The sequence below is a fragment of the Aspergillus lucknowensis genome (assembly GCF_044049455.1).
Source record: "Aspergillus lucknowensis strain CBS 449.75 chromosome Unknown BJX67scaffold_37, whole genome shotgun sequence".
Classification (NCBI taxonomy): Eukaryota; Fungi; Ascomycota; class Eurotiomycetes; order Eurotiales; family Aspergillaceae; genus Aspergillus; species Aspergillus lucknowensis.
In genome coordinates, this window is record NW_027263581.1 from 223,524 (window position 1) to 248,148 (window position 24,625).

General features: G+C 52.8%; 12 protein-coding genes across 12 annotated transcripts; 4 read left to right on the forward strand and 8 right to left on the reverse strand.

Moving 5' to 3' along the window:
* Window positions 1-167: 167 nt before the first annotated feature.
* On the reverse strand, window positions 168-2,201 carry BJX67DRAFT_199562 (putative amino acid transporter). The gene has a single exon (XM_071025439.1). The coding sequence runs from the start codon at window positions 1,954-1,956 to the stop codon at window positions 223-225; it is 1,734 nt and encodes a 577-aa protein (XP_070883803.1). The 5' UTR covers window positions 1,957-2,201; the 3' UTR covers window positions 168-222.
* Window positions 2,202-2,381: 180 nt separating this feature from the next.
* BJX67DRAFT_383452 (Zn(II)2Cys6 transcription factor domain-containing protein) lies at window positions 2,382-4,019 on the reverse strand (the record flags this gene model as incomplete). Its single annotated transcript, XM_071033461.1, has 4 exons — window positions 2,382-3,134; window positions 3,184-3,318; window positions 3,368-3,877; window positions 3,963-4,019. The coding sequence occupies 4 exons, from the start codon at window positions 4,017-4,019 to the stop codon at window positions 2,382-2,384; spliced, it is 1,455 nt and encodes a 484-aa protein (XP_070883804.1).
* Window positions 4,020-5,140: 1,121 nt separating this feature from the next.
* On the reverse strand, window positions 5,141-5,953 carry BJX67DRAFT_383453 (uncharacterized protein; the record flags this gene model as incomplete). The annotated part of the gene is made up of 2 exons (XM_071033462.1): window positions 5,141-5,806; window positions 5,888-5,953. 2 exons carry the CDS (start codon window positions 5,951-5,953, stop codon window positions 5,141-5,143), a joined length of 732 nt encoding a protein of 243 aa, XP_070883805.1.
* Window positions 5,954-6,546: 593 nt separating this feature from the next.
* Window positions 6,547-8,600, forward strand: BJX67DRAFT_360363 (RTA1 like protein-domain-containing protein). Its single transcript, XM_071029766.1, has 2 exons — window positions 6,547-6,862; window positions 6,916-8,600. Exons 1-2 carry the CDS (start codon window positions 6,684-6,686, stop codon window positions 7,853-7,855), a joined length of 1,119 nt encoding a protein of 372 aa, XP_070883806.1. The 5' UTR covers window positions 6,547-6,683; the 3' UTR covers window positions 7,856-8,600.
* A 190-nt stretch (window positions 8,601-8,790) lies between these two features.
* On the reverse strand, window positions 8,791-10,526 carry BJX67DRAFT_200131 (uncharacterized protein). The gene is made up of 2 exons (XM_071025441.1): window positions 8,933-10,526; window positions 8,791-8,808 (listed from the first exon to the last, which is right to left on the reverse strand). The coding sequence occupies exon 1, from the start codon at window positions 10,294-10,296 to the stop codon at window positions 9,334-9,336; it is 963 nt and encodes a 320-aa protein (XP_070883807.1). The 5' UTR covers window positions 10,297-10,526; the 3' UTR covers window positions 8,791-8,808; window positions 8,933-9,333.
* A 56-nt stretch (window positions 10,527-10,582) lies between these two features.
* BJX67DRAFT_383456 (cytochrome P450) lies at window positions 10,583-12,328 on the reverse strand (the record flags this gene model as incomplete). Its single annotated transcript, XM_071033463.1, has 5 exons — window positions 10,583-10,714; window positions 10,764-11,637; window positions 11,684-11,808; window positions 11,861-12,048; window positions 12,097-12,328. 5 exons carry the CDS (start codon window positions 12,326-12,328, stop codon window positions 10,583-10,585), a joined length of 1,551 nt encoding a protein of 516 aa, XP_070883808.1.
* A 1,666-nt stretch (window positions 12,329-13,994) lies between these two features.
* BJX67DRAFT_373640 (uncharacterized protein) lies at window positions 13,995-15,267 on the forward strand (the record flags this gene model as incomplete). Its single annotated transcript, XM_071031426.1, has 7 exons — window positions 13,995-14,121; window positions 14,169-14,188; window positions 14,242-14,278; window positions 14,326-14,393; window positions 14,448-14,543; window positions 14,578-14,810; window positions 14,859-15,267. The coding sequence occupies 7 exons, from the start codon at window positions 13,995-13,997 to the stop codon at window positions 15,265-15,267; spliced, it is 990 nt and encodes a 329-aa protein (XP_070883809.1).
* A 72-nt stretch (window positions 15,268-15,339) lies between these two features.
* BJX67DRAFT_199967 (alcohol dehydrogenase catalytic domain-containing protein) lies at window positions 15,340-17,175 on the reverse strand. Its single transcript, XM_071025440.1, has one exon. It carries the CDS (start codon window positions 16,504-16,506, stop codon window positions 15,412-15,414), a length of 1,095 nt encoding a protein of 364 aa, XP_070883810.1. The 5' UTR covers window positions 16,507-17,175; the 3' UTR covers window positions 15,340-15,411.
* A 112-nt stretch (window positions 17,176-17,287) lies between these two features.
* BJX67DRAFT_373642 (uncharacterized protein) lies at window positions 17,288-18,055 on the forward strand (the record flags this gene model as incomplete). Its single annotated transcript, XM_071031427.1, has 3 exons — window positions 17,288-17,613; window positions 17,669-17,805; window positions 17,916-18,055. 3 exons carry the CDS (start codon window positions 17,288-17,290, stop codon window positions 18,053-18,055), a joined length of 603 nt encoding a protein of 200 aa, XP_070883811.1.
* A 1,225-nt stretch (window positions 18,056-19,280) lies between these two features.
* On the reverse strand, window positions 19,281-19,814 carry BJX67DRAFT_383460 (uncharacterized protein; the record flags this gene model as incomplete). Its single annotated transcript, XM_071033464.1, has 1 exon — window positions 19,281-19,814. The coding sequence occupies one exon, from the start codon at window positions 19,812-19,814 to the stop codon at window positions 19,281-19,283; it is 534 nt and encodes a 177-aa protein (XP_070883812.1).
* Window positions 19,815-22,044: 2,230 nt separating this feature from the next.
* On the reverse strand, window positions 22,045-23,187 carry BJX67DRAFT_373643 (uncharacterized protein; the record flags this gene model as incomplete). Its single annotated transcript, XM_071031428.1, has 4 exons — window positions 22,045-22,544; window positions 22,643-22,778; window positions 22,902-23,140; window positions 23,172-23,187. The coding sequence occupies 4 exons, from the start codon at window positions 23,185-23,187 to the stop codon at window positions 22,045-22,047; spliced, it is 891 nt and encodes a 296-aa protein (XP_070883813.1).
* A 316-nt stretch (window positions 23,188-23,503) lies between these two features.
* Window positions 23,504-24,566, forward strand: BJX67DRAFT_383462 (Hsp70 family protein; the record flags this gene model as incomplete). Its single annotated transcript, XM_071033465.1, has 5 exons — window positions 23,504-23,712; window positions 23,769-23,874; window positions 23,934-24,040; window positions 24,099-24,297; window positions 24,366-24,566. The coding sequence occupies 5 exons, from the start codon at window positions 23,504-23,506 to the stop codon at window positions 24,564-24,566; spliced, it is 822 nt and encodes a 273-aa protein (XP_070883814.1).
* Between the last annotated feature and the right edge of the window lie 59 nt (window positions 24,567-24,625).

Here is a 24,625-nt window from a genome sequence, read left to right on the forward strand (position 1 = left end):
GGCTGAGCATGCGAGAGTCAAAAGTCAAGACTGCCGGGACGGATTGTCGACGGGATTCTAATCTTAGCGGTGTGGGTGCACGAGGCTCTTCTGTGTTTGCTTTTCTACTGTAACCATCAGATGCGGCTGGTGCTTGTGCTGGTACTCAGGACTGTCTGAGACATGCTGTTTTAGGACTGAGATTTCTGACACGGATGACTGATTCAACTCGTCAGACATCTATCATGGGCCCTTGATCCAAACTGAAACAGTCGCTGACGTGGTATAGACCATGAATCCAACTCCCACCACCATCATCGCCAGGTCCCCCCGCTTCGCCCACGCAGAGTCAGCCACCCCTTTCCAATGCAGGAAGGCCGGATAGATGTACACCAGCGGCACACAGGCGAACGACCCAATCAGCGAGACGAACTTGTCCAAATCCCCCGCCCCGAGCGCCGCGATAATCCCACATGCCAGGACCGCCGCTGTCCTGAAAATGTTCTTCCTCACCTTGGTTTTCGGGTCCCGCTTGCCCGATGCTGGGCCGAAGAGTCGGCCCTCGACAATGCGGACTGCGGGGAACAGCTGGATTGGAATGCCGACGAGGATTGCCAGCGAGTAGAGGAGTTGCACCGTGTTGACCAGCCAGCTGTCTTGGGGGAGGTTGCTGATGATCTCAGTTTTTGTGTTTTCGCCAAAGGTAGCATACGAGAGGGCTCCGACTGCGGTAAATAAGAGAGTGATAATTATCATCACCGTGTAGAGTAAGCTGTCGAAACACTGTGGTCGCTTCATCGACGACTGAATAGGGAGAATCAAACCAATGCCCTCGAACGTGAAGATGCATGACCCAATTGTCAGGGTGAAAGAGGTCGAATTGAACAGGTCAACTCGCTGTGCCACACCACGTGCAGCCAGCGTGGCCAGATCATACCAGTAGATGTATCCGAGCCCAAAGAGGATGAAGGCATCAGCGAGCAGTGCGACCGGGCCTAATTTGGAGATATTCCGGATGAACGCCAGGGGGATAAGGACGATCAGCTGGAAAGCAATCAAACGGTTGGTCGAGAGGGAGCGTATAGTGTCGGGCATGACGGCGAGGAAGAACGCCCGGATGTTTTCCGCCGTGAAGATGATACACGCACAGACAAAGCCAAGTTGAGAGATGGCCACAGAGCCCAGGATCAAAGCTCGGACTCTAGGCCCCGCAATCTGTTCACCTAGATCTCCATACCCCCCGCCGTATTTCCTCCGACACGAGAGAAGGAGATGGAAGCATAACGTCGAAATTGCAGCGACCGTCACCAGCGTTATCGACGAGAAGAGAATCCCCCCGTTGCGGAAGGCCTTCGGTAGGAAGATGATTCCCGTCCCGATGAATGCCTTGAGTAGGGTAAAGAAGGTCTTCACATTCGACGCATCACCCGGACGCGCAGACCGAACACGCTTGTGCTTCGGACGCCCGAGCAACGGTCGACGCTCCGCTTCCCGTTGTTCCTCCGCCGCCTCGCTCTCCTCCTCTGTCTCCTCCAGGTCTTCCCCCGCGAAGTTGCCGTAGATGTCCAAGTACTCGAGGAACGAGCGTCGGAGAGCCGGGTGGTCCTGCCCTTGGTTGTACCGGACGAAATGACGACGGAAGCTACCCGGTTCCAGAGCGGCCACATTCTCGTCATCAAGGCCGGAATCTCGCCTGGGCAACGCAGAGAACGTCGCCGCCCTTTGAACCAGTCGCGCTTGCTTCGATTTCGCATCGAGACGGTAAAGGTCTCGGTGCATGTCTCCGCCGAGGAGTCGAAGAGAGGATTGGGGCTCTGGGTTCGGGCTTGCGTTGGGCCCAGCCTCGAGATTGTCATCGGAGACGACGACCTCCTCGTGAAGGGAGGCCGTAAACTGGGGATCAAGGTGCTGGGCGAGAATAGCCTCATCCCTTGGTTGGGATTCGGTCGAAGAGTTACTCGACGACGGCTCTGCCATGGTCAGTTTCCAGTTATTCAAGGGCCTACCGAGGGCACAAGTGGACAAGGGAGTGTGTCGGAGCCACGATGGGCAAGCGACACTTCCAGAATTCCATCAAGGGTGCTGTTGACCTGGAACGTCTGGCCGGTTTGAGTTCCACGGATCATCCACAGTCTTCTGCGTGATGTGTGACGTTCCCGCCTTTGATTGGAGAATACAGGTCACCTGATGTATAAATATACATAACTTTTCTTTGTCAAGTATTCACTCAAACAGAGGATTTACGAGCAATTCAAGGATGCAGGAGAGCAGTGTACCACGCACCAGACTTTGGCCATGTAAATATTTATGTTTCTATTGAGAGAAGAGAAGCGCCCAACATGCTTGACCCATAAAACGTGTGACCCCGACAGCGTTGCCAAAAAGTAAAAACCAAGAAATATCTAAACCACCAGCTGGGGATTCAACGGCATGTACATCGCTTGCTCCTCGTTCTCGAAACTTTCATCCAGGATCGTGAAGCTCTCGATGGATTCGTTATTCCCAAACGGGTTCAGGCTGCGAAAGGCCTCCTCCATGGTCGCCGTGTCCAGGTGTTGATTGGAGAAGTCCTGTTGATAATCAATAATCGACGCTCTGAGAAGAGTCTGCAGCGCCTCGTTGTGGACAGTCATTAGGGCAGCGACGAGCCCCAGCTGCACATATGCCGCAGCAAATGGCCGATAGATCACTGCGCTCTCTGCGATATTGAGCATCTCAAAGGCGAAAAAGTTAGCGTCGGCGGCGAGGGTCTCGTCTATTGTCCGCATAGCAACGAGTACATAATTCATATACAACACAACGGTAATAGCGATGCCATACATCCGCTGGCAATGAGCATGGAGCATTTTGGGCGAGATCCCGAATGGATTTGAAGCGCCCTTTCCGCCATCATTCTCGACCGCGTTGTATTCGGCGGCAAATTTGTCGCAGATTTCCCGAGTCTTGGAATATATGCCCTGCATCTCCACCTGCAGATCTAAAAGACCGAGCACTCCACCAGAGTTCTTTCGAGTCCGTTCAATGATCCCCGGGACTCGCGATAAATATGCAAGCATTCTGCCTTCTGGGGTCTCCGAGTCAAACCCATTCTCCACTAGCTCCCTCCACTCCTCAGGGGTGAACTGGATATGCGGGTTGAAGAGACCCTCGAACAACTACCAGCATGTGAGTAAGACCGAGGGCAAGTTTACGAGGGATCCGTACCACGGGGCCACGTAGAGCCAACAAAAGGATATGCTCGAAGGCATCTCGAGGAGCGCAACTTCCTCGAGCCTTTAATATTTTCGCCGCTCCTTCAGCGTGTCCACTCCGCTTCAAGTCCAGATAGCCTTGAATATGCTGGACTTGTCAGTGATAAGTCTGTGTCAGACATGTAGACTTGCCTCACCTGCACAAGCAATAAGATTGATACGGCACAAAGTGTTTCAGACGAGCTCGCGGTGAGAGGATTATCCAAAGACCTTCGCAAAGCATTCAGGGCACGTGAATACTTTGCGAGACAGGTAGGCGTGATCACTTTACGCGAGGAGAAGCTGGCGTGTGATACCACCAAGGCGTCAATAGCCGTATCCAGAGCCTCGTTGATCCCCAGGCGACTCGGTACAAAAGCTAGATAGCCGCCGTACGCCCACATGATATTATACCGCAGATCCGTCTTCGGGTGGATTGCGGCCACGAGGGCCTGTGATAGGAGGGTTATGCTGTTGCTTGGGGAGGTTCCGACGATGTGAAGAGCGGTCTTCTTGCTGGCCACCGCACTGGCATGAGATTTCGGCGACCGTCTCCGGACGACGGCCGTGGGGCCATCTTCCATGAACTTATACCGCTTCTCTCCCGCTCCGATACATTCCAGTCCGCGGCGAGCGCATCGTGTGCAGGCGGGCTTCAGTTCATCGCACTACTTGGGAGAATGGTCTGTTAGCGCTGTCACTCATGGGGCCGGCGGTCGTGGGGAAGCTTCCTCCCTCTGGCTCAGGGCGTACCTTCTTCTTTGACTTACGACAATGGTCACAGCCCCTTCCTGAAGGCACACCGGGCATGATGAATCTCGAATAGACAAGCGATCGAAACGGTTCCGTCGAGAAGACAAGAATCTTCGGAAAGGCAGCAGAGGGGAACCTGAGCTGAACGTCACCCTCGTCGTGGGAGCCCACTTGGGGGCCGCCAAGCTTTGGAGGTCTTGGCGAGGCGCAGCCCTGTTCGTCAACGTCAAGCGTCCATGGTTGCGGTGAGACATTTTGATAGGCCAAATCGAGCTGATCGTCTCAAGGGTGAAGATTCGGGGTTGGTGGTCTGAAGAGCCGGCTCGTCTGTGACGATGGGCTCGGGGGGAACAGTAGTTTCCTGCAGCCCTTGGCCTTCGTACCTTCAGACCTTCACCCAGCGACACAAGGCGCCTTGCAAGGCACTCCAGGTCTGTTCCACGTCGCTGTTTCTCTCCAAGCGCCAGTAATATGTCTTGCCCACTCCTTCTCGCAATCGGCCCCAAGAACAGCCAATTCTGGCGTCCCATCACTCTCTCGAGGGGGCGCAACCCTGCCAAAAGCGTCGATGGCGACCGTTGTATCCTCATGATAGTCCCACCAACCCATGCTCCCGCTGCAAACTCAACACTTGCCCGGCAAAGTCTGGTACCACTGGCAGTCAGACTGAACCCCAGGTTGGAGGTCCAGTTCACCTCGTCTTTGACCGAGAAGTCCATCCCAGGAAATGGCTTTTGCTGAACGATTGAGGTTATTGAGAAGGATGACTGAGACTTTCACCCGCCATCCCGGGGAAGGAATCCGTGACCGTTTACAGTGGTGATCCCATGATTGGCTCTCTGCAGAAACGAAAAGGTCTTTCAGCACTCAGCTAATCATACAAGCTGAAAGGCACCTTGTAAGGCACTTCGAGTCTGTTTCAGGTCAGAACGCTGGCGTTTAGGGACAATTTCTCATCTGATTGGTTTTATGCAAAACAAGCTAACCCTGGAGAGGGAAAGAAACAGCGAATTCGCCCGAAGCCTTGGCAAATGGAAAACGATCGGCGCTAGGCTTGAACCCTGCCAATATATATACTCCAGAGTAAAGATTTCTCACTATGTAAAACCAACTCAACGCCACACATCCTGCTTCGCCCGACTCCAACAGCAATTGTAGAGACATTCTCTGATAATTCGTTATGTGGGTGAGACAGACGACACGGATCCCGGGCTCGATGCCCCTGCACCACATGTTGCGGCCTCCAACTGGATATTGGTCGAATGCACCAAGGCGAAGGCTGTTACCATGATTTCCTCCATGAGCTGTCCACTGCTGACGCTGGGCCCAAACAGATCCAGGCGACCAGCCTTGCGTAGGGCCCAGGAAGGATGGGGGTTGAACTGCGCCAGTGGAATACCATTCCCATCCCGGAGTTCGAAGTCGAATTGCTTCATGCTCCGGCTCTTCCAGGTTAGAGGCGCATTCCCTAATGATGGCGATTGGAACACGCCCTCCTTCTTAAGCCTGCTCTTGACGTTTATCGTGATTGAGTGGTTGTGAATGCTCACTTGGACGTTGGTATTGAAGGCGCCGAGGGTGACTGTTGCAAATGGTATCCGGGGATCTCCCGCGACGAAGAACTTCATCTGAGGATTCCGGGCCGTTAAGTCGACAGTGTAGATAGACACACCTCCTGGCCCACCTTCGGAGATCTGGAGAGAATTTTGGGTCCATCCCGAGAAGTCGATGTAGACGGATCGTGAGATGTTGCGGGTATGGTACGATTGAGGAGGATAAGGCTCCTGATGTTGGAGGTCTTCAATCCTGGGGTACGGCGCCATGGGTCCGTCATCTGGGTTTGTCTGCCGTCCACATAAGCATGAATGCTTGAAGGAAACTTTTGAGAGCCATTGACCGACTTTGGAAAATGTGAAGCGGCATACCTCGTTCGTTTGACCGGCTGTCATGGCACCCAGAAACGGTATTAGAGAAGGGGAGTTGTCCGCCATTGTCAATTGCGATTGTTGGAGCAAGAGCAGTGAGACCATGCCTCCTTGTTTCCCTTCTTTTCGTCACCTTTCGTCTGTATTTATACTTGGGGTTTCTACAATCTGGTCGTATCCAAAACCTTCCAACAACCGGCTCTTCATGGAATGGTCAATCTATACAATAACATCATCGCGCTAAGCCCCTTTGGGGCCGATGTACCGCAGGCGGCCCACCATGTTTCTGCGTTGTGATTGGCTTTGAACCGTGTTTGGCCTGAATTTTCGGGCTGCCACACTTGAGAACTGAAACAGCAAGACACAGCCTCTTCGCATCGGAGTTTCGCGTCGCCGACGTCGATGTCGTCGCATGGCACTGGAACAGGGAAAGATCGTTGCCAAAGCTTGCCGACGACCAGTTTGTCGGATCATCTCGGTGTTCTGGTGCCGTGCGCGAAACCCCACTTCCCTGCGCCTGGCTTGGCACACCAACATTCCAACAAACGCTAACCTGATCAGGAAGGATGCTGCGCCCGACTAAAACGAATCTGGCTGGCCCCAGCGCCCATCCGTCAGCACTCTGATCGCCCTCTGCTTGCTTGACTCCAGGCTGTTGACGTCTAACCGTTTCTGGCACAATGAACCGCCTGTCGAATGTACACGGCCACATGGCGAGGATGGCTGAAGATGACGATCTGACTCCAGTGGGTATAACAGGGTCCTCCTCCCCAGGTGCCCCTGGTGGAGTTGAGACATGTCGCGCAACCCAGCTGAACATTCCATTGTCAGCCTGAAGCAATCCTCCTCGAACGACGCCATGCCGACATTCGACCGCGAGACGGGCATCTACGAGTACAAGGCGAGCCATGTGCTTCCTATCGTCTTTGGCTGCCTCCTCAGCCTGTCCTTGGGCATGCACATCTACCAGAACTTGTAAGCTTTCCGGGGCTGCTCCTCACCTGGACTTTACTGACCGTTTCGTTCAGCCACTACCGCTTCTGGAAGATTACCTTCTGGATGTTCTGGGGCTCTCTCGTCTACGTGGTCGGCTGGATCCTCCGCGCCATCTCAAGCTACAATCCCCAGCACCTCAACCTCTACATAGCCGGAACAATCTTCATCTATGCCGCTCCCCCCATCTTCTCCGCCTCCGCGTACAACATCCTCGGCCGAATAATGCACTACATCCCCATGTTCGCCTGGCTCAACCCCAACCGCACAGTCTACTTCTTCGTCTACATCGGTGTCCTCGTCGAGGGTCTCACAGCCGCCGGCGGCGCGCGCATTGCCACTGGCGCGAAGGAAGTAGAGAAGTACCGCAGCGGCGCAATCCTAATGGCCATCTCCGTGATCCTGCAATGCGTCGTGGAAGTCGCACTCGTCGGCGTCGTCGCGAGCCTCCACCGCAAGTGCGCGCGCCAGGGTATGGCACCCCGCAACCTCCGCTTCGTCTTCTACACGCTCTACGGAACATCAGCGCTCGTCCTCGTCCGCTGTCTCTACCGCGCTGTCGAGTCACTCTACACGATTGACCCACCCAATGTGGACTGCAACGACACATGCCAATACTTCCAAACAAAGGAATGGCTCCTCTACGCCTTCGACGCCGCGCCAATGGTCCTATTCGCCTTCTGGATCAACCTCATGCACCCCGGTCGGTACCTCCCGCGGGATAAGACGCGGTATCTCGATTTCGACGGCGTTACGGAGCGCATGGGGCCCGGGTGGCTGGACTCGCGGCCGAAGATCGAGACATTTATTGACCCGCTCGATCTGGCGGGAATCATGCAGAAGAATAAGCATCATACGAAGTACTGGGAGGAGCCTCTGCGATGGCTGGCCTGCGAGGATGCGTTTACGACAGGGACTGCTTCGAATGTTAAGAGGAGATCACGCGTTCTCCCAAAGCTGAATGCGGCTGTCTGATTGTTCATGATAGTACTGAATAGAGTTCTTTGCCTTCCTTTGCCAGGGCCCTTCTTGCACACGATCAGGACCCGTCATCAATAGCGATTCAGATCCTGTCGCTCACACGCTTCTGAATATCGTCATCATCTTCCTCAAGGCCACCCTCACGCCACCATGCTTAATTTGTCATCGTACGAATACCAAAAAGCCCTTCGAAGTGCTCGGCCGAATCCATGATGGCAATTGTTGTTGCGGGGCTGAGCTGCGCTGCGGCCCCAATCACGTACGAGAGGCACCTGGGCGTCACGGTCCCAGTCGTGTGCCTGAGTATGGGAATACTGATTATGCACTCCATTGATTAGTGACTAGTCATGGTATAGATGGGGGTGGGATGTACCTCTCCGTCTGGGGTCATGTGGTAGATGGTAAAATGAAAACCATCTGTTGCGATCCCGTAGATGCCACGGTTCCATTAGCCCTTTTGGGCGCGAATGTACATGGTCGCCGCTTCAGAAAAACACTGTTAGATGTCTAAAATATGCGAGGGCTCATTGATAGACCTACCCTACCAACTGCGTCTCAGCGTGGTTCCTCTCGCCAGGGCGTTTGGCCTCCACAACAGCAAGATCGGCCTCCTCTTGCTTGGCTCCCCCGTGTCCAATGCAATAATCCGCCCTCCCCGATACGCTGTATTGGCGGCCATCTCAGGTTGTGGAGCAGGACGGAGATCTTGTTGGAATTTGCCGCTCCACTAAAAAGGGTCAATCCTTCTAGTGAAAGGCTTATTCTGGCTGACAGATCTCAACGGCCTGTCCTCTCGTGGAGCTGGGATTTCGAATGGAATCGAATGGGAATGAGAAAGAAAAAGGGGGGCGAGTAAAACGAGGACTGACCCTCTCACGACATGGCGTGTGATCCCCCGTCGTACCTGCCGCGAGTCGCAACAGGCTCAATTACTCGTTCGCGCCTTCCTAGTTCACTTGTGTTAGCAGAGAGGCTGGTGTTACTGCAGCAGGAGGCATGTCTCAACAGGCTTAATCTGCTTCTTCGCACCTGCCTCCTGCATTTGATTCTCCATTCCACAGGTAACTGTACCTTCTCCTATACCGTGAAAGACTATTGCATCTCGGAAATGTCAATACTGCTGATCGGATGTCACTTTGGGCGAATATTCGCTATGGCCCTGGGCCAACACGTATTGACTGGCTTCCCCACTCCTCCTTGATTCCCACCTCCAACGATCTTTCTGTCCCCAACCTAAAAGATTGGGTCCTCTTTCTGGTACAATAAGGCTGGATCACGGCTCCCGGTGAAGACACTGCAAGTCTGGCAGCAGAAAGCACTTGATACCTGCATGACAAGTGAGACGCAAAGGAAGAGGCATGGAAGGGATAAGAACGAGAAAAGAAAAATAGTACGGAAGGTGCAGACACAGGTCGGGAGCTGACTGAAATCCATAATAGATTATAGCACTTAACTGACAAGTGCATAGATATCTACAAAGCTGCCACTATCGCCACGCCTGCGACCACAGCACCAAGCATCCCCGGCCGAACAGACACCGCGGAATCGTCGTCGTCCTCGGCCGGCAAGTTACTCGAGCCAGTGCTGCCTTCGCCTCCGTCATCTCCGGCCGGTAAGTTACCCGGCCCGGTGCTGCCTCTGTCTCCGTCATCGCCATCACCACCATCATCATCGTCGTCGTCGTCGTCATACTCGAGCCATTCAGGATCAACTCGATCAAATGCAGAACGACACGTCTCGGTCTCGTTGTTAGGCACCTCAACAGTGCCCTCAAAGAGGTACTGCCGAATGCACTCGACCTGCTCCCTGCTCTCCAGCCTGGCTGCGCACGGCTCACTTTCGACCCCTTCACTGCTCCCCAAGAACGGACAATATGTGTACGTCGCATCGCGAACGGACCAAATGTCGCCGAAGTGCGGACACTCGTCGATGGGGATATCAAATTCCAACCCGGTCCCATCATTCACGACACTGAAATGGAGCGTCCCCGACGCGACAGTCTCCCTAATGTTATAAACAATCGTATTCGGCGGCTCCCTCGTGCACGGCGTGGTAATGTATTCCCACTCCAGCCTGTAGTTTCCGGGGTCCATCGTGGTGAAATTATACCCCAGCATCGGGACGACCGCGACATCGTCGAAATACCACTGGAAGTTGTTTGAGAGCAGCGAACTGTAGCTTCCGTAGCCGCTCTCGTAATCGGTCTCCCTGGCCGCTGGGGAGGCGTTGAACATCTTCCACGAGATGTCCCATTCGAACTTGTATGCCGCTTCGATGTTCTGCACGGCGAGCACGACGGGGAAGCTGGTCAGGTTGTTGTACGTTTCGTTGCGGGGGAATAGGACGTCGACTTCGATGTGGGCTGGGAACGAGGTGTCTGTGGCGACGAGGGCGCACAGGGCCAGCCAGAGGCTGGTGCGGGAGAGGCTGACCATCTGAAGCGCAGCGCAGCGTGTGTCTGCTCACGGGGACGGGGAGAAATCGTTTGAGCTTTTGAAGTCTCTGCGTTGCAATCTTCTCCAACCTCGATCATGGGACTGCTAATTGTCTCATTTCCTTGGCTTCAGCTGAATACGAGAAAACCCGGCCGAGACCCGCACAAGGCCGCTAGCGGTGCTTGCCAAGGCTTTGAGTCTTGGATCTGCTGACCTGATTGGGAAGAACTGATGCTATCCACAGCAGTGGGCTTGACTCTCTTTCACCCGGAAGGCCTCAAGTTCATCATAGAGCCTCCACCATTGGCCGCTTCTCAACTGTCACCCACATGTCGCGCCAGAATCCCACTCCTCCTTTGATCACAAACTTTGCCTCAGGCTTGTCCTTCGCTGGATGTGGCTTGTAACGGCGGAAGAACTCGGTATCTTAGCCACAATCAATTGCCTTCATATAAGGGTGTTCATACCTGGAGTGGACCCTTGAAGAGCTCCATCATGGCAATATCCTTGCCCAGACACACCCGCGCGCCATACCCAAAGGTGAAGAGGTACTTATTCATCAGCTTCGCCTGCTCTGGATCCATCCATCGATCGGGATTGAACTCGTCGGCATCTTTGCCGAATACTTTCTTGTCACGGTGCATTATCCACGGATTCCCAGAGATTTCTGTCCCCGCCGGCGCAATTTTCCCGTACAGGTCCAGGCCTGGCTCTGATATGTATCTGGGGAAGATGCTGGGTGCCGGGGGACACATCCGTAGCGTTTCGCGGACACAGGAAACAAAGTACGGGAGGTTTTCCAGAATCTCGGTGTACTGCGGCATATCGGCGCTGATGAGGCCTTTCCGAACGGCTGCATCGACTTCCTCCATCATCCGTTCGTACACGCCTGGGTGAGTGAGAAGGTAGTGGATCATTGCCTGGAAGACGGTCCCCGTGGTATCCGCACCGGCTAATAGAACAAGCAGAATCTCTGCTTTGATGTAGTCCATGGAGAGAGGCTGACCGTCCTCTGTCCGTGCCTCCAGGAACGTCTGCAGCAAGTCAATGCGGCCGATGTCTTTTCTCCTTTTCAAATCCTCAACGCGCTGCTCGATGAGCCGGTCGCGGAAGCGCATGAGAACGCCAATTCCAGAGTCGTCTTCGGGTTTCGCAACCAGGTACTTCTTCAAGAAGGTTGTTTTTATCCAGCCCGTGAAGGGGTGCAGACGTGCGAGAAGCCCAAAAGCCGGGAGACCGTCGTGGAAGCCCTGAATCAGACCTCCTACGTCCTCGCCTTTCTCAACGAAGCCAAATGGAGCGCCAAAGCCGACCTCACTAATGATATCGTACGCCATGTAGCTGCACAGATTAGTGTTTGATATGGTGGACCGCGGACGGTACTTACACAGCCCACCAAGAAAAGTCAAAGACATCCCCAGTACGGACGTATTTCTCTTCCAGTTTGTTGATCCAGTCCAGGATACGAAGATCAATCAAAGGCTCCATGCGCTTTACATTGGAGAAGCTGTACTGTCCCAGTCTCAGTAAGTAGTTATACCCTTGCCTCACCGTGACAGCTTACCGGAGCTGCGGCGTGCTTGCGGAAAGAAGCATGTGTCTTGTGTGATCTCATGTTGAACATCGACTCCGTTTCACCGAACGCACCAGTGATATAGTGTCCAGTCTTGTCGGCATTGCGATGGTATATCTCGGGAAGCTTGGTAGGGTCGCTGACCAGCAGCATGGAAGGAGTAATTCGCACGACGGGTCCTATTGCAAAGCATGAGCAGGCATCATCTAGCACGGACATGAGCATACCATATTTCTTCGTCAATTCATAGACCGTCGGGAGCTCGGTCTCGTTCACATTATGCCATGCGATCCATAGCCGAGTGACTGTGCCCCAAAACGGACCTGGGAAGGCAGACAGGGGGTGGAGGAAGTGATAATAGACGATCTGATAGAGAAACTTCAAGGCGACATAGGCACAATAGCCCAGAACGACATTGGCCACGGTCAGCTGCGAGACAAGCTGCTCTCCGAGACCCATGATGGCAGTTGTTCACTGGAATTCAAAGTGGGAGAATGAACTCGGAGGGAAAAGCAGATGCGTCAACTCTTATTGAGCCCTACTTTTGCTCTCTCATTTTGCCCTCTCCTTCCCGTTCGAGATCCCTGCTTCATGAGAGGGCAGGCATATCAGCCCAATAATGGGCTTTCCAATCCGCTTCTCGCGCTAAATGAATTGACAGCACCAATGGACGAATTGCAGACGATTGAGAGCTCCGCGTCCACCAGGCAAGAGTTTTTTCTGTTGATCCTGGCCGTCGTTAAGGTAGTGGAGCTGTGGTGCAGGAGAACAGCGCCGTTGTTACGAACTGACAGCTACGACTGGGACGTGCTCCTTTATGGCCGCTTCACGACGAATCTAGATTCAATCTACACCCGCACTCGATCAAAAGTCTGACTCACTGGCTTGTCGTGCTGGACCCCCCCTGCCGCCATGAGGACGGATGGCTCCCTCATTCTGAATCCAACCTGGTAAGCGAACTGGGGGGGGGGGTTCTGGGGGCCGAGAACAAAGAGCAGATGGACTCCTGTCTCCTGTCGGTTCGAAGGCTGTATGACGAACTGATCAGGCTCCAACGGTCCGGCCCTGGTGACGAGGCATCCTCGACACGTTCTTTTAACTGATCCGGAACTCGTGCCCGTGCCCAAGCGAGGAGATCAGTTCACTGACCTCGTTTGCGACGTACTTTGTTCCACCCGTTACCCGTCGAACTGATCGGCACTGCGCCGCACTATTTCTCTTGATCCATCGCTTGTCCTCTCCAGCTGCGGGTTGGCTCGCTTGTTTCCTGGTTTGGCCGGTGTGATCTAGCGCCGGACGCAGCCGACCAGGCAGTCCAGCCTTTGATCCAATCGCCTACTGTTTCTCGAGCAGTCGCAACGCGTCTTCCTTCCGACTCTCTGCGCCAATCTCCTTCGACTAACCGTCACTTCTGTTGGATCTGTGCCGAATCATGGACGCCGCTGTCTTCCAAAAAGCCCAAGATTGGCCAGCAGGATCAGGGTATTGCCCATGAAACCAGCGGCCGCTCCTCTCCACCAACCTCCCTGCCACTAATTAGGGGTCGAAAGGGATGCTTTCCCGCACTCTTTCCTGTCGAGGTTTCTTTCTGATGCCGATCACTCCGCGCCTGATATGCCACGTCCTTTCGTCTGAGCCAGGAGCTTATCCCCGCAGAATCGTGGCTCCGTGATTCATCGTTCTGTCTCTCATTGGCGATGGAGGGCCATCGTGATCTGGGACTGCCCCTGTCACTACTTCCTTTCGCTGCCCAGTAACGTGTCAGCCCAAAAAGGACGACGATTTGGGATAAACCCGGCCTCTGCCGCCCTTCCTTGGCCGAGGAATCGCTTGGGAAGTCAGAGCGAGGAGTCCGGAATGCAAATGGCAAAAAAGAAGTCTTGGTGAGGCGAAGAGAACGGGGGAAGAATCCTGGAGAATGTCCATCACTGACATGGAACAAATCCCTACCCGGGGCACCTGCCTGAGGCCTGGGCCGTTCCCAAAGAGGGTCTGTTTTAACACCCCTATGCTCGAACAGCCTCAACTCTCAAACATTCATTCCCTGCCAGCCTGTGCACTCTGACTCCTGTTGAAGGGAGGAGATACTGTTGGTCTCCGTTCTGTCTTTACCTCTACAGCCATCATGGCAGAGACCCAAGGCCCAAAGGTCGCTGGCATTGCCATCGCGTTTGCAGCCATCACTCTCGTTGTCTTGCTTCTCCGGCTCTTTGCGCGAGTCTATGTTCTCAAGAAGAGGGGCATCGATGACTGTATGTCTGGCTCTTGCTGAATCCGACCCTCTGGCTAATACCTATAGACCCGATTATCTTTGCATGCGTAAGGCTCTGGTGCGGTGGATTCGGCATCAACTGATCCAATGTCTTATACAGTGTTTCTCCTGGGCATTCTCTTCCGTGACGGTTGTCGGTAGGTGTACTGATAACCCTCATCCCTACGACAACTGACATTAGAAGCTTTTGAGCATGGCCTTGGTAAACACATCGAGGACGTAGACCCAGAAGGGATGGTCACATACTCTTTGGTATGAACTTCCACTCGGCCAGGTACTATCGATCTCCAATGCTAACGCAACTAGAACGTCTGGCTGAGCTCCATGTTCTACCTCAGTTGTCTCGGCTTCGTGAAGACCTCCGTCTGCTCATTCTACACCCGACAAATATCTCACTCGCATGTCCTTCATCATGTTCGGTGTTGTGGCCTGCCAGGCACTGGCCAACGTCCTCACCGCAGCCTTCCAGTGCCGTCCGATCCCCAAGGCCTGGGATGTCGGTATCGAGGGTACTTGCGTGAATATCAACGTTTTCTACCTCGCGAACGCAGCACTAAACATTCTGACCGACCTTCTTACTTACACTCTGCCTATCCGTGTCATCTTCAGGCTTCAGATGCCGCGCAAGCAGAAGATCGCTCTCGTTTTCATTATTTGCCTTGGGCTTTTGTATGTCGTCGCCGCATCCTCGCTGCTGCTGCCTGCTAACATTGACAGCGCGTGCGTCTCCTCGATAATCCGCATCACGTTCATCCCGGAGATGCTTACTTCCGCCGACGCCACCTGGGCCATCAGTGGCGCCATGTACTGGTCTGCTATCGAAATCAACATCGGCATTCTCGCTGCGTCATTCCCCTCGTTCAATGCCATCGCCTCCCGATTCCTCCCGCGTCTTCTCGGCGAATACTCCTCCGGCAAACACTACGTGGTACGGTCCGGGTTCTCCAAGGTACGTGACCGCAGCCACGATCATGTCGGGATGAACTCTCTTCAACATAAGAACCACATAGTTGTCGGCACGAATACCCATAGTACAATGGACCGCACGAGCGAAGAGAGGTTCATCGTTCCGAATAGGAAGATTTACACACATACAGAGATTGAAGTCAGGCAGGATTGTATGTAGCATTGGTGCCAGGTATTACTCTTTTCTCTTTGGGCTTGTAAATTCCTTTCTGAACAATCGACAATTGTCTGTATATGTACACTCCATGTCAAAAGTTCAAAGTTCAGAGTCGTTCTCTGGAACACATTTCTGCCTCTCCAGCCCTCAAGCTTGAGGGACAACGTCAATCACCGTCAGCCACATCGGCTCCTGCCGACCTTCGATTTTCGCGATGACGTTCTCGGCATCACTAAGGGGGAAGTGGTGGGTGATCAAATCGTCTATGCTTAGTTTCTTCTCCCGTAGCCACTGGAGAGCCTTCTTGACGTGCTCGCGGGTATGCGCACGACATCCAACGATCACCCAGCACTTGGTCATTATCAGCGCGAGCGGAAGGGGCAGAGGGGCCATGTTTGATCCCATGTGTACCAGGGTACCGCCCGTCTTCAGCACAGGGAGGATCTTCCCAATGAGCCCTCCGGATGGGAGGTAGTCGATTACTGCGTCGACTCCTCCCGGGGCAGCATGATGCAGGTTTTGCAGCAGAGTTGGCTGGTCTAGTTCGCCTTCTTCGTTCGATGTCACGACGACTGGAGTCTCGACATCCGTCAGACGTCCAACGGCCTCCAGACGTTCGTGTGAGCGACCCACGAGAACCACCTTCCTCAGGCCAAACTCGGCTGCTAATCGTGCTGTGATAGCTCCCATGGCCCCTGACGCCGCCGTGACCAGCAAGACCGAACCCGTTGCCAGGTTCGCTCTCTCCAGGGAATACAAGGCTGTTGCCACATCTTGGACCTTCGCCGCAACATCGAAAGGCACGTTCTCCGGAACAGTGTCGACAAGCCAATAAGGCACTCTTGCGTACTCCGCGACACCCCCGTCATGGTACTCGTCGTAGAGTGGCGCTTTCTCTCCAAACTGCGCAAACCCGATCATCGCGCCCTCTCCGCACATATGCTCCCGCCCACTGGTGCAGTATTCGCATCGCCGACAGGATAAGATGGGATATACGCGCACGCGACTCCCGACCGCCAGGTGACCGGGGACGAGATCTCCGACCTTCGCGATCGTACCTGCGATTTCGTGGCCCACGATCGAGGGTGTCCGGGCACGGCCCCGTTCAAGGAGCCTGAGCGCGCCGGGGGTTACGCCCGCTGCGTGGACTTTTATCAGGACATCGTCGGGCCCTAGATCGGGGATGGGGACTTCCTCTAGGTGGAGGCCCGAGGTGGGCTTTGTTGCTCGAAGGGCCTGCATTTTACCCAGCTGAAAAGACAGTAATTTATAATTTGAGCGAAGCGAGAGCGCGAGAAAGGTTGGGCGGGGGAATTCTATATCATAGGCTATAAATGGCAGGGTAGAGTCAATTCGGACACCCGGCACCGGGGCTGTTGTTGTGCAACGTGTCTTACCCGATGGGCGTACAGTATTTCCGTAACCTCGGGGAATAGTTTGACTCAGCGTGCGCCGTCGAGAGAGTGATTGGTGTCTGGTGTAAGCGGGCTCGGGTCTTTCGGGGTATATCTGACATATTGCATCGGTCTATTCCGGACCGGCTGGTTGGACTCCCATGGCGGTCACTGTCTGCGTTCTCCGGGATGTTCTCGACGTGAGTTACAATGTATTCTGCAGGCAGGACCGCTCCCCACGGTAGGTGGTAGTATTTACACCATTTGAGTGGCCATATCGCAGGGGCGGTTGCACTGATACGCGGCCCGAAAGCGCGTTGAGGTGTTTGTCGCAGTCTTCATATTGAATTCCACGGCGAACGTCGATACTTAGGTGAGTCTGCATACCATCAATATATGGAGCAGCCGCGCGTCAAGATTGTGGAGCCATGCGAGCTTCAAGTTCATGCCTGAATAGACAAAAATAGATACTCGTCGTGCAGTTTCAGAATTGAACCCACGGGCAGGCAGAATGGACATGCAAAGGTTCTGATGCAATCTTTTGATATCAACAAAACGCTCAGGTCAAATTTAATCTCAACCCACTTCAACCCGCTCCGGCGCTATATCTCTGATTTTCTTGTTACAGGATGTCCAGGGAAACGGCTTCTGAGGCCATCCGCCTCCCAACCGTCGCTGAGATCGTGGCCGCGACAGAACTGATAAGCGCGCCCGACGCGCCCGCCAAAGTCGTCCAGGTTAACGAGCGTTTCGCAGTGAAAATGGGCCACGGCGTGCCCCTCGTCGAAGCTGAAAACATGAGGTTTCTCGCTGCAAACAGCAAAGTTCCAGTCCCCAAAGTCTACGCAGCCTTCCGGGACCCGGACACCAATAAGGCTTATATTATCATGGAATATCTCCCTGGAGATACACTTCAGAAATTATTACCATCCCTTGACCCTGTCGAAAAGCTACAGTATCCAAATTGATTAACGATGCGATCACGGAGCTACGCAGCATACGAGCACCAGATTACCTCGGGATGTTGGAGACATGAAACTTGCAATCATCGAGAAACTTCGCCAGACAGAGTCAGACCAATATATTCGATTATTGCGAAATACGCTTGATCGGACTCTCAACGGCCACCGCACTGTCTTCACCCACGGTGACCTTTAGCCGAGGAATATTATGGTTGAAAGGTTGGGGAATTGCGACGGATGCCCGCAATTTAAGATTACGCTACTGGACTGGGAAAGTGCTGGATGGTACCCGGAGTTGAGTTCTGGGAGTTCTGCAATGCTACAATCGCCTGTAGATTCAAACTCGACTGGCTTGAACTTGTGCCTGATATACTGGAGCAGTGTCCGGTGGAATTTCTCATGATGCAGGTGGTGTATTCTTCTGTGTGCTATTAGGAAGCGAAGAGACAGAATAGATAGAGACAGAAACAGCAGATTCATTAAAGAGATAGAGATGGACTTGGGTCGATGGTGTGAAGGTTGACAGCGTTTATACCACCCACCTTTACAATGAACACGCCTCTTGGTTGATCGAGGCCAATGAGATGAGAAAAGATATCAAAACAGTGGATGGAAAGGTCGAAAAAGTTGACCACAAAGTGGGCTGGTTCAAGCAGGGAGCCAGAGGAGTTCTCTCTATATTATCCGCGTGTTTGGAGGATATTGAAGAGGACTTTACGCCGACATAGGAAAAGAATGTCACGTCACCTGGTTTCGCTGGCAATGAGGAAGCTTTCCATTCCTTGCCCTTCAGGTTGTTAATATGCGAATCTCTGAACAGTACCTACCGCGAAAGGTGTCGCTTCCATCTTTTCTCTCGTGACTCCCACCAACTCATGCCTATCTATCATCCATGGATGCCGAGGCTTTTGCCCTTTCAGGCAGCGATGCTGACTGCATCCTGGTACTCGAGTGCAAGGCCACCAATATATTTGAATACATATCTTGGTTAGAGTTGCCTGACCTGACCCCAAAACCCAACTCACCTGATAACCCACAGGTCAGGTCGGGCTTTTCATGCTGACCTGGAATAGAATGCGCGAGGACATATCATGGGGGTCTTGATAGGGGTGAAGGCCTGGATACGAAACGAGCATCCGTTGAAGAAGCCCGATGCCAGGGCCCGATCCTTTGCAATACAAACAACCATGCAAGAGAACCTTGATACAATCAAGAATCCATGACAAGAGTTACTCTGAGTTAATAATCGTAATATAATATCGCTAGACTCCTGAGTTGCGAAGAGTTACAAGATCTTCGTTCCAATAGCTGTATATTTTTTACTAAGGGTTCCGTGATCCACGCATAACTCTCACTCTCCTGCCAATGTTGAAGAGAGCATAAAAAACACTACATTGAATGGTCTGGATCCAGGTTCTAATATTGGTAGGATAATCTTGGAATCACAAATCCTAGAATCAAGTATTCTAGCATTGTAGACGAACAAGGTACAGTCATCTCAGATCCCAGAAAATTCCATACTTATCCTAGGACAGTACATGATCCTCCGTAGTTCATCTTGCATTTCCGCATGCCATGGCCTCGCAAACGAATGACAACCACTAAACAGAACTTCCCACGGCGATGCCTATCTACCACTTCCACATGCGGCCTACGCAGCTTATCTCCGGCGAGTCGGGAGAGCACCAATGAGAATGTAGTTGTTGCCCCGACTACCCCAGTTAGGATTGTACTGGCTGAACATCAAGCAAGGCCTGGCATTGTTGGGCCAGTAGTTGACACCCTGGCAACTAGGATTGGCGCTGCATGCCTGAAGACAAGCATCATATCGGAGGTCCTGGCTTCCGAGAATCGTGGTTCCCTGCGCGATGCCCTGGTTGCAGCGTTGTCTGTAGGTGACGCCGCCGACATTCCTGGTTTGGTCGTTGACGGCGGGGCATCGGGCGTAGTCTTCGAACGGGGAGCCGGCTGCCTGCTCCGCCTGGCATTCGGAAAGCTGGGTGGAAAGGTTTTGCTGGCAGGTGTCGAGGGCTTGGACCTCCGCTGCGCAGGTGGCGTTGGTAGGGGATTGACGGGAGATGAGCTGGTTCGCGGTCTCCAGTCCAGCAGGGGCGGCTGCAGAGGAGTCGGTGGAGGGTGCTGCGCTAGCAAGGGCACCAAGGAGGATGGGTGAAACTAGAGTAGAGAACTTCATTGTGGTTGATACGGAGGGTTGCAAATATGGATGGTAATTGAGAGATATGAACGAAGAGCTTGATGGCGAATACAGCTGCCGATGCTGATGAGCAGAGAGAGGGAGAAGGAGGAGGTATTTATACTATGAGTCTGGATACTCCAGCACTTGCTCTTGCCAAAGGACAGTAATATCTATTAGCAAATTCTGTGAGTTCCGAAGGACATAGAGTTTGTACAATGCAATGAGAGAATCTATTCGGGCTTACCTATTCTCACCGTCACTTCCCTGTTGATCTTCCTGTGGTCATTGTTACACGAACTCTTCTCTCCACATGCTGCCTCAAAAGTTTGTATCTGAAGTGTGTATTTGGTATTGGTACTTCTGCTGAAAATTGCTTTTCGTGTTGGGCCACAGGAACTGGAATCACACTCTTTACTATTATTCCGATTGCTGATGCTGATCGCTGTTTCCCTCTGCGTAGACCCTGTCTTCACCTTTCAGGTCAGGCACCATCAATACATATACAATCCACTTTGTTTGGACCAATCGAGATCCACATCAGCGTCACACAGAGAGCCGTTCGGCGTCGAAGTGTTGGTGGTCTGGGGTTGCCTTACTTCGAAACAGGATATGGTATCTGAGTATACATCCCTCCACGAAAGTAGAGCACCAATCAACGTATCGCCAAGGTGTTATGCCAATCCTGCCCATTCTGTCAACGATCTGTAGATTAAGGAACCTAATCCTCCCATGCAGCTGATGACCAACCAGCCAAGCAATCCGCTTGCAAAAACAAAGTTAAGCACCCTCGAGCCGGAAAGACGGCAACAGGGATTCTCTTCCACCCGCGCGGGTTCAGCTGGACGCTCCCGCTCCGGGCGGGCCAACTTGGTGGCTTGAGGATCTGCGATCTCGCTGAAGAGTTACTCCGGGGGACATTCCATTATCCGTCAGCTGATCTCAGCTACAGTATCTCAACTAATGCCTGATCGACACGCCTGGGATGGAATCGGAATTGTGAATGCAGTCACTGCAACGCGGGGGACGCAGGGGAAACACACCTGGACAAGTCGTTCCTTATTAACATAGTTGAGTATCTCGTCAAGAATGGGATGTGCAAGCTCGGGCTCGTATTCCATCGTCACCAATGCGAGAGCTGTGGTGTCCATATCATTTGGATGGGCACGCCTTGTAGAGAAGAAGTTCCATAGTCGCGGGGGCTGTGGTTGATCCACAAAGCTCCTGGCTACCCGTCAGCAATCTGATCCAAAAGAGTTTGAGCACATTACCAGTATTTTATTGCCTCCAAGTCGCGTAGTTCTTGTTGATGGGGTCACCTTCAGCAGTGGTTGGGTAAAGCTTCCAAGAATCACCACATGATGATGCATGCAGCGTGGTGGAGCGTTGGCACCTGGAGATCTTCCTCCTCTCCAGCACTGGACGCATTGAGGAAGCCTCCTCTGTCGCCAGAACAAAGTTAAAGCATATTCAGATGTAACACGAAATTGTCTGAAATATGAGCCCTAGTATATGACTGGAGATCCAAGGGCCGCCGGTCCGTCCTTGTATGGAACGACATGCAAAGGGAGAGCTCCAGAGCACGCAGCAGATCTTCAATGTGAATCTGGCAATCTGGAATAGGATGAGCTGAACTGAACTCTATCCGGAGAGGAGAGGAGAAACTCCAGCAGCTGTCTGGGGTCAGACTCCTCTCCGTTCATCTTCACGCAACGCCTCGATTCTCCATTTCGATTTATTTTATTGACAAGCCGGATCAAATGCTTCCGCCGCCAATCCACCACCAGTCCTTCGTTTTGAAGCACAATCTACGATTCATGCCCCGTGCCTTCAAGGGCAAGGACCCCAAGTGCCACACACCTAGGGCTCCCGCGGTAGAGTCGGAGCAAGGCGGATTGGACCTCAAAAAGACACTTTGACAACTCACATATACCCCACTCGCATTATATTGGGTCTACAGGCTGCATCTGAGAATCATCTCCCAGCAGTAGCTCGGGATCCTCCGAACACTCCGAACTCTCGTACTCGTGGGAGAATTTCATCAACCCTGCCCTGGAGACTCGCCGGCTGTCTGCGTGTTCGATTCGCACTGACACTGGAGAGGGGGGGAAGATTTGGTTCGGAGTATGCTCTTGATATTGAAAGGGGATGGTATTGAAATTCAATTTAGTTATCTTTTGGCGTCTTCGCCATAGTAGGTCTGGAGGGAATCTGGAAAGCCAGCCTATGCCTATGCCCTCATCTCCGCCACACAGACAGTTGCTTTCGCCCAGATCTTATTCTGGTCATAATTTTCTCCGTTCTCATCTCCCCATGCTAACCCCAATGGCTGCGTCATAAGAACAACTTCGTGCCCGTCTAATTGCTCGTCGTCTTCATCGAGATGGTGAAGTCGGTGAGCAGTCATCGAAGGGCTGGACACGGAGAACGCCAGGGGTTTGACCAAGGTTGCACATGTTATAACTGTTCGCTGCGTCCAGAGCAGGAATGCCAGCTCTCCCACATCCGTTACCAACTTTTGCAACTCTTCGCGGCGCTGGAGGCTTTTGCGTTTGTCGTGGAGTGGGCGTAAGAGGATCTGTGTGGGCCCATCAAGGATATGCGCCGTTAATCGTGAACTGGCCCTTTGTAACCCGGCGGTGACGGAAGTCCTCGTGGTATCGTAGATCTGAGACTTGCTCAGAATTCGAAGCATTTGGGAACGCCAGACATGCGCTTCATGCTCGTTTCCTATTCCCGATGTTAGCAAAGCGGGGCAACCTGAGCCGTTGAAATTCCGTACTACCCACGTGCGAGTGAGTTATAAATCCCCTATAATTGAGACCGACTTGGTGTATTCTCAAAGTGTGGTGAGCCTGGGAAAATAAAGAAAGGGTCCTCTACTATCCCACAAAGGACGACTTTGGCCAGGACAGCCTGTGTCAGTAGGAAGGGCGGTTTCTTGTTCAGAGAGGGAAGAAGGGACTAGAGTTTCTGCCAATCCACCTGGATACAGTATCACTCCAGCTGCCTGATGATCGTACTCATCTCCTTGGGAACGCAATCCGGTCCAGTGAGGCTGTCCAAAGCGTGAGATCAAGCCCACACTCTAAGTCCCTCCTCCAAGGTTGACAGTTTATCACGCACATCTCTGTCTTCCATTGCAACTGGACGATCCTTTTCGAGGGAACGCATCGCACCAACGTGTGCCACTCGAAGGTCTTCGTGCAGCTTGGAGTGCTCATGTTGTAGTTTCTGGAGTTCGAGAGACAGCTCCGGTACTTTGTCTTCTAACTTCTCAATTCGGGAATTCTTGCGAGCCACAGTCTGCGTAAACGGGCCTCTAGCTGTCGGTTGCGATTGAGGGCACCGTTTAACTCGTGAATAGGGACATGGCAATCCGAATACACACGCCGTAGACTTATTACCTCGTGTAGGCTTGTGATGGTATTCTAGTATGCGATTGCAGCGGGGGTTCAGTGGTAAGTCGGCCCCAGTCCCTCAACCATGGGAGATTTCTGAGCACAGACCCTTGAACAACTAGGATATAACCACATACCTGATCAAGGAAGTGCGTCCTACTCTGGAATTTGAAGAGCTTTGCACCGGAACTGGTAAAGCTATACTACTTCGCGGTTTTCTCAGAGGGCTGATAATTATTAGGTTGGGAGTGTGGCTCCACGGCTATTGATCGCAAGTTCTACCACCTAATGAGCCAGAAGTTAGGAAGGTCATTCGATGATCTCCCTCGCCGCACGACAGCACCTGGAAGCGAATTCGTGAACAAATTCGAAATTGTAAAGCGGGATTTCGGTTACCCTTCAGCACACCGAACCCATGAGCTCCCACTCAATATGACCCTTGCTCGCCCGGATCCAGTATACTTCAACGAAGACGAGCGCCTGGTGATGATCTTGCAGTCAGTCTAGTACCTTGATTTTTCTCTGTGGATTGGCAATCTTTAACTCTTCACAGTGACGATCTTGGCTTCCTTTTTGACCCTGTCGTGGACAAAGTCCTGGCTTTGGTTCGCCAACAAATTGCGGACGCAAATAAGGAGGCACGGCGTGATGCAATCAATGTCGGTTTGCAATTACAATTTTTTCTATCAATGTCGTCCAAAAGTATTGACAGAAACAGAGAATTGTTTTGGTCGGTGGATTTGGAGATTCAGAGTACTTGCGGAGTGCATTTCGGAAAGAGTTCGGCACCGATGGAAAGACTGCTGTTACCATACCTAATAATGCGTGAGCTAGCGATATTACACCGACTGCGACTTGTATACTGATTCATGTGCTGCTATAGACAGGCAGCTATTGTCCAGGGAGCAACGCTTCGTGGGTTAGAGGGCCTTCAAGCCGGGAGCAGACCCTGGTGTCGGCACTACGGATTTCAGTGGGCACTTCCATTTAGGAAGGGGATTGATAATGAACGAGACCCATATGTCGATGAATTCGACAACAAGAAGTACTGTAGCGGGCACATGAAATGGATGGTGACAAAGGTAATCTTTCCTCGCGGCAGACAACGGGCTTTTTTTGAGTCCTCGGACCATAATAAGTTACAAAACAGGGACAAAAGTCCCAAAAGGACTTCGCCTACGAAGTGGAACTATCTCAAACGTATTCCAGAAGGCGTCAGACAACTTCCGGGGGTGGTCAGGATCTGGATTACACAGTTAGCCTGTACTCGTGCGATAGAGCAGAGACCCCGGGACGCGTTGAGCATCGAGGGCTGACCCTGATCCCCAAGTTGAGCTGTGTCTTGGACTAACTCGCGGTTTCCAGACGTGCGCGAAGTTGGTGAAATTGTGGTCGATTTTCGCGGTGTTG

What these genes read in the sequence shown, in the direction of transcription:
- BJX67DRAFT_199562 (XM_071025439.1), bottom strand. Translation starts at nt 1,956, where the DNA reads ATGGCAGAGCCGTCGTCGAGTAACTCTTCGACCGAATCCCAACCAAGG.
- BJX67DRAFT_360363 (XM_071029766.1), top strand. Translation starts at nt 6,684, where the DNA reads ATGTCGCGCAACCCAGCTGAACATTCCATTGTCAGCCTGAAGCAATCC. An exon ending in ATGCACATCTACCAGAACTT is followed by an intron (nt 6,863 to 6,915) that starts GTAAGCTTTCCG and finishes CGTTTCGTTCAG; the next exon opens with CCACTACCGCTTCTGGAAGA.
- BJX67DRAFT_200131 (XM_071025441.1), bottom strand. Translation starts at nt 10,296, where the DNA reads ATGGTCAGCCTCTCCCGCACCAGCCTCTGGCTGGCCCTGTGCGCCCTC.
- BJX67DRAFT_199967 (XM_071025440.1), bottom strand. Translation starts at nt 16,506, where the DNA reads ATGCAGGCCCTTCGAGCAACAAAGCCCACCTCGGGCCTCCACCTAGAG.